The 7,254-nt window shown below is 33.2% G+C and overlaps 1 protein-coding gene across 1 annotated transcript in view; it reads left to right on the forward strand.

Annotated features, from left to right (window-relative positions):
* The first annotated feature begins 1,054 nt into the window (after window positions 1-1,054).
* Window positions 1,055-7,254, forward strand: part of LOC105626454 (tyrosine-protein phosphatase non-receptor type 9) — a 17,001-nt gene continuing 10,801 nt past the window's right edge. The window contains exon 1 of the mRNA XM_012207759.1: window positions 1,055-1,087. Coding sequence (XP_012063149.1) covers window positions 1,055-1,087 — 33 coding nt within the window. The remainder of the gene's footprint in view (window positions 1,088-7,254) is intronic.

Raw genomic sequence — 7,254 nt, forward strand, 5'->3', positions numbered from 1 at the left:
TGCTCTCTAAATTTTTAGAATGAATCTCACTCTTAAAAATTGAAAAATTGAACCACTCTTTTGATTGACTCAATTTTCATTCTGTAAAATGAGATTCTATTTCAAAGAATTCAGGGAATGTATTTGTATACGTAATATCAATGAGTGCTTTCTATTTATTCCATAGTGACACAAATCAACACAAACATTCATTCTATCTTTCTTGATATTCAATGAAAAACAAAGATAAAAACACTTGTGTCAATTTGTATCTTCAAATGGAAAAAGTTCGAATTTTAATTTCTGTTTAACTTACTTTCTATCCTTTTATAGTTCTAAGGATCAAAAAACGATTAAATTGAACTGAGAATAAAATTAAATTACATTAATAGAATATGAACATAAGTTGTTTTTTTAATCTTTTTACTAATCGTAATAACGATCACATGATACTTTTCGTATTTTTTTATCAAATATCGTGATCCTTTAACACAATTCGCGATTATTATAAAAATAGCGCCAATTATCGACAAATTAAAAATAATCTTATCAGCTCAACGAATCTAACGATTATTTTAATTTTAAAAACATTCCGAGCAACGATCGCATTGTCTCGTGGATGCGCGCGCGGACGCTTACCTTAAGATGGCGGCGCGATCGCCGAGGGGAAGACGATCGAGTGAATCGAGTCGAGCCGAGGCGAGGCGCGCCGAGCGGAGCGGAGAGGAGAGTGTCACATTCGCGTTCGAGATTCGAGTGCGTGCAAGACGGTGGAACAATGGTCGCGCGCCGGGGTGATTTACCGTTTCTTGCTACCGTTACCGTCGTTACCGCCGCCGTCATCGCCGAGGGTGGCTGTGCTCTGTAAGGACTAGTGGCGTCGCGCGTAAGAAGGCGGGGACGAAGGATTGTTTTATCGGTGCGTGAAACGTAACAGAATGCTTATTCCTTTTGCGGACGTACGTGTGCGGCACCGGGACTGGATATAATACCAAGAGCTACGCCACGCGCCGCGCGTTCTCTGCTTCTTGTAATACACGCCTCCTCCTTGGGCATGCCAGCGCGTTGAGCCAAAATGGCAGCCACGTTAACGGCCGAGCAGGAGCAAGTGAGTATTATCCTGAACCTTGCATGTTCTCTCTCTTTCTCTCTCTCTCTCTCTCTCTCTCTCTCTCCGCAGATACGTTTTCCGCGATCGAACGTGATTAGATACGTCGGAATCCACCATCATCATCGTCATTATCTTTATCATCATCATTGTCATCATTGTCGTCATCGCCATCGCCACTGTCATCGTCGTCGCCGTTGCCGGGCCTCGCCTCGAGTCTCAGGAAATTGAGAGGCTCGCCGGATAAATGATCTTGAATTGCAAACAGCCTCTACTTCATGTTCAAGGACTTGAAGTCTCATCAGAGATCTTATTGCCCTTTGTTGGCGCGAAAATGAATCTTATGTCTCTTTATGACTCGTGGAGACTCTACTTTCTAAATTCTTTGGAACGAAATTTCACTTAAAGATTGAAAATTGAGTCTTGAAAAAGAGTGACTCAGTTTTCAATCTTTAAGAGTGAAATTTTATTCTTCAAAGTGATAATTTATTCTTAAGATCTAGTTTTTCATTTTTTTCGTTAACTTCTGTTAGGCTAACCTAATGATAATGTAAAAATTATATTTTTCTAGCTATGATTAATCACTAAACTTTAATTTAGTAGTCACTTTTAGATCCAATTTTCTATTATCTGATTAATTTGTGGTTGAGCTTAACCTGATACTTCACTCAATAGGTTTCATCCATGACATCAACATAGATGAAGCCTATTGAATAAAATATCACGTTAAGCCTAACCACAAGTCAACCAGAGAATAAAAAACTGATCTTCAAAGTTACCACTACTATTAGTTTAATAATTAGTAACTAGAAAAACAATTTTTATATACATTATCATCAAATTAAAGTTGAGTCCAAGCCACAATTAATCAGATAATGAAAAACTGGGTCTAAAAATTTTAAAGAGTACAACTCGTGGAGGTCTCAGAAATGGGATGCTAATCGATCTTCCCCTAAGGTGGAAGAAGAATTTGTTGCTATCGGATTCCAATAGACGCGTTCGCGTAAATATAAACATCATTTACGTCCGTTCGCTCGTCGTTATCTCTTGGAACGTCAAGAACGTGCGATAACGATCGTAAACACGCCACGGAAATCGTCGTCTCTTTCGACGTTGACACGGCGCGAAGCTACTTCCTTCCTTATTGTTTCTATAATGAGGAGAATCGTGCGGTTGTACGGACACTCGTACGAGACCGGAAATTCGAATGTTTTGAACGTGTTAGGACGTTAATAATGGGCCGCGTTTCCGGCGGTTGGTTCCTTAAGTACGCCCACGCGACTCACGTTGAGAAATTTCGACTATTTTGAAACTACGAACACATTATCGAACGCGTGTCTTAGCCACAAGTCGATACCGTATTCAGTACTGTATTCCATTCGTGCGCATCCCGACCTTCGTCACTTAAAATAATGTACATTAAGGTGATCAAGTTCTTAAGAAAAAAAGGGAATTAAAAAAAATTTAATATTGTCGCAATTAAATTTTAATAGATGAAAATTTTTTACTTCCTAAATTTTTTTTAGTGAATATCACTTCAAAAGAAAATGAACAATATTATATTTAAATAAAATTAATAATACTTAATGTATGACATCGCATGAGATGCAATAAAAATTATATCAAGTTACGAGATCATATTTTATTTTTTAAATTGTATTTTTCTACTGAATTTACTGTATTTTATAAATAATATCTGGGATTTTAAATAAAAAAAAAAAACATTACAGCTGAAAATTATATTCCACTCTTGTTATTTTCACTTATTATTTCACAATTATTATATTCACACTTAAAAGGGAGACAATTAATAATCACATTCTTAATTTGGAACAAAATTTGGGATGCATTGTAAAATGAAATAAAGAATTAAAATTTGAAACTATCCCTTCTAATTTAGGACGGTTTGTCATTTTAATGTACATGGCGTGCGAGTCATTTGAATTCTACGTATAGGGTGCGGTCGAAATACGTGAGTGATACTTAAATCACATGGCGTAAAAAAAGCTTCCTCCAATTCCTGTTTGACGACGTTTACGGTTCATAACTTAATCACTGGAATCTTCTTGCAACACGATTACGAACGTTTACATCATTAATCGAAATAACTTGGCTATTTGCTTAATAAGATATAAGTTGTATAATGCTCAATTCAAGAAACGGTAGTGTCTCGCACAAAGATATATTTTTTATGCAATACTTCCTTTCGTAACGAGATACTATACAGGATATCCTTTATAGAGAAAAGAAAGATCCTCTAAAAATAAACTAAATTATCTTTTTTAAATCTATCGTTGAATGATGCAAATGTTAAACAGGAGACTTGTTTTTTATCTGATCTTCTTGGTTTATTTTTCGTCTTTTCTTTTTCTTATTGATGGAAAAAAAAATAAGACGAACGTCATGCAAGAAGTTTAGCTAAAAAAAAATAAAATTGTAGGATTGATATAAAACTAGAAGTCAAGGAAATATCAGGGAAATTAAAAATGGTCAGAAAAATCAGGAAAAATCAGAATTTTGTGCAAAATTAAAATTTTTAGTTTTAAAGAAGTATACATATTATAATATGCATAATATCACACTAGTTTTAAAATACTACCAACTTATAATACAATTAAGTGCAAATAGTATTATCAACATTAATAGTAATTTACATTGTTATGTTAAATTGCTCCCGAAAAAAAATATTTAAACAAAATATTTGATGGTTTCTAAATCAGGATAAAAATATTATATTAAAAGTATCGAGGAAAATTATAAAACTTTGTCTGAAAATCAGAAAAAAGTTACAGAATTTTTAGATGAGAAATTTATAACAATCTGGGTTAATAATATAGATCTTTCCTATTTAGAATGATATGCATAATAAATATATTTGATGCATAAATATAAGTATATGCATGCATTGTATTAACGTTATACATTTATAGATGTTATTAAGATCATAGCGTTGTTCTAGTTCAAACGGAGAATTTTAATTAAAGAACCTCTGTATTATTTATTGATTTCAAGAATGGATTAAATTTATCGGATTGGTAAATTTAGAAGTTTTATTATAAATGCTTCAAATGCTGTTATAAGTGCACAGTTGTTTGAGTCTATTTAACCGACGGCGATGACATCAATATGACGATAATTCTACGTTACTAATTTTCGATGCGAGCAAACTCGATTTGAAGCTTCAGCGGAGTTTCTTGCTAACGAAATTTTCCCTCGTATCGATTTGCGGTGTTCAATTTCCGTCTGGCACGTACATATTTTTAGCGAACACGAGCACTCGTTGCATAGAAACAGAGGGAAGTAATAAATCTGTCTTGACAAAAGCAATCACCTCCGTTTAAGGAGATTAAGAGTTAATCAAAAGACTTCAATTAATTGATTAATCGACCCTTCATTGTTATAATGACATTGCATTAAAAAATCTATACTATCGCAATTAACGTTAATCTTCGTAAAAAATGTACTAAATCTTAATAAATATTATTTGAATAGTACTAAATATTTACTAAATATAAGAATATATATTTATTTGATAGAGAAGAATCATTAATTTGATTTATATTTTGATTCATATTGAATTATCATTTTTTATTAAATAAATATTTACTGTAAGTAAATGCCTAGTTAGTACTATTGAAAAGAATATGTATTAAGATTTGATAATTTTTTTCTCAGTATATTTAAAATCTGTAAACTTAACTCCCCATTTTCATTTTTTTTTTGGCACAAGCAAAATTTCACTCAAATTTCTCCGAAATAAAAAAGAGTAGAATAGATAAAAGTTTTAACATTTGAATTAAAAAATATTTAAATTTTTTCCAAATTTTTTGAAAGAATGATAAGAAGAGAGAAAAAGAGATTTCAAGAGAAGAAAAAAAATCCAGATTGCAAATGAAGGATGGAGTTCTGTGAGTCTCATGAATAATTCTAGAAATATGTTAATCCTTTTATTTTTTTCTCTCTCTTTTATAATAAAATATTCTCAATTTTATATATATAATACGTAATCAATTTTGTAACATCAATATTCTGTTTACTATAAGTCGTTCATCTTCGGGCACGCGTTTCAAGCCATTCCTCTTGTATTCTCGTTATAATTCCAGGTTCCTCTCTGCTGTGCGATTAATTCTGTCGTCAAACTTCTCCTCGTTTAACATGCCGATATTCGTCGCGCACGACGAAAAGAAATAATGTCGCGATGAAATCGACGCCGCGCGTCGCATCATTCATTTCTGAATTCGCAAGCTGCAGAGATGCTCTATCGGAAAGACTCGCGGTATTAAGAATTCCTCGGCTTTTCTCGCCGTTAATACACGCGTCCAGTGCGGGCGGTTCGATACCGTCATGCCGATCCCCGCCGGCTGGCATATAACGGAAATGACCGGTGGGGAGGTAGTCGGACACCGGAAGTTGTATCGGTAGTATACCCGACGCGTGTACGTACGTGCACGCTCACGCGTCGCTCGTCCACGGTCATTGCTCGTTTTAATAGCGTAAAAATGATATGTCGTTGTGCCGTTTATGCGCCGGCGTATCGCCGATCGACGTCGTCGTCCTGCCGATCCTCGTCGTCTTGTAATCTCGTGATCTCGAATACGAATGATGGGACGCCGCGCTGTTCGACAATGCGCGATCGAGTACTCCACTCATGTCGGGGAATAAAAGCGCTCTCATAATTTTCGATTCGGGTCAAATATTCTTTCTAACGAGCTCCAATTCTCTATCCAATTGAATTCTTTTTTTTTTATCGATGCTGGTAGTTAAGCGCAGATAAAAAGAACACTAGAAAATGTTTGAAAAAAGTCTTACATTAATTCGAATTTTGGTTAAAAATGAACATAAGAATTTTCTGATTGAATAATTATAATATTCTAAAAGTTTTTGAGTGAATTCCACTTTGAAGAGTGAAATCTCATTTTTAAAGATTGAAAATTGTAATACAAGATTGGCTCCATTTTCATTCTTTAGACTGAGATTTCACTCCAAAGATTTTAGAGAGTATATAATTCATTCTCAATCAGAATTTCAATTAATGCAACTGGACTCTTTTCAAGATAGATATTGTGCATTATTATTATTATTATGTATATAATAATTATTAATTATGTACTTATAATATTGGATTGTCCGGAAAGTTCGTGCCGATTTTGAAGGAAAATTGAAACGCAGAAGATTTAAATTTTTAATTTCATTTATTAAATTTAAATCTTTTGCGGCATGAACTTTCCGGACAATAATTATAATTCTACCCAATAATTATAATTCTAATAACCTAGTTGAGATAATCCGAATTCTAATTGATGTGATCAGAATCCTCTGGTTCTTCCGTTTTCAGAAATGTTTCTCAGTGAACGCAAAATAACGCTCGCGTTTCCATTCATAAAAAAAAATGATGATGATACCGCTTTCACGTGCTTATGTCGTCAAATTTCGACATCGGTAGGATTATATTTCGAGTCCAGTTCTCCTCTTCCTTTTTTTTTTTTTCCGAAATCACGTGCGACAAACTGAGTCGACGAATACTCGAGATATGCACGTGTTGATTTCGCGTCGATCGGGTCACGCTGATAAAGATTGCAATTCGTGATTTCCTGCCCGCCGCGCCGTGAAGCGCCATTTTCAAGGTTGACATTGTGCAACGGCGTATACAAGATGCTGAGCGATTGTGGAATTCTGTTGCCCAATGTATGTTTTGTTATCTTGCGCTGATTTCAGTAACGTGCGATAATATATTTATAGAATAATTACACTCATTTGCTTTTGCCACAAGCGATAAGAACAAAAAAAAATGGATATTATTATGATACACTAATTGTTTTCTTGTTTCTCTATTTATTTTTATTATTTATACGTGTATATAAAATATTTTTTATATTTATGAAAGTTATATATTATATAAAGTAACAAAATATTTATATTATTATATCAATAGCAAGCAATGAGAAAATTATTGAAAATATGAATAGATAATGCTAATGTATATGTTTAATAACGCGAAACAAATATTGCAATTTAATAATTAATTATTAATAATCTAAATATAGAAAAATTGATTTTTATGTATATAAAAATTATAATGTATCTTTACGTTAATTATGTAAGACTACTTTTCTTTTGAAATCATAAATATATATATATATATATATATATATATATATATATATATA

The sequence above is a fragment of the Atta cephalotes genome (genome assembly GCF_000143395.1).
Source record: "Atta cephalotes unplaced genomic scaffold scaffold00001, whole genome shotgun sequence".
Classification (NCBI taxonomy): Eukaryota; Metazoa; Arthropoda; class Insecta; order Hymenoptera; family Formicidae; genus Atta; species Atta cephalotes.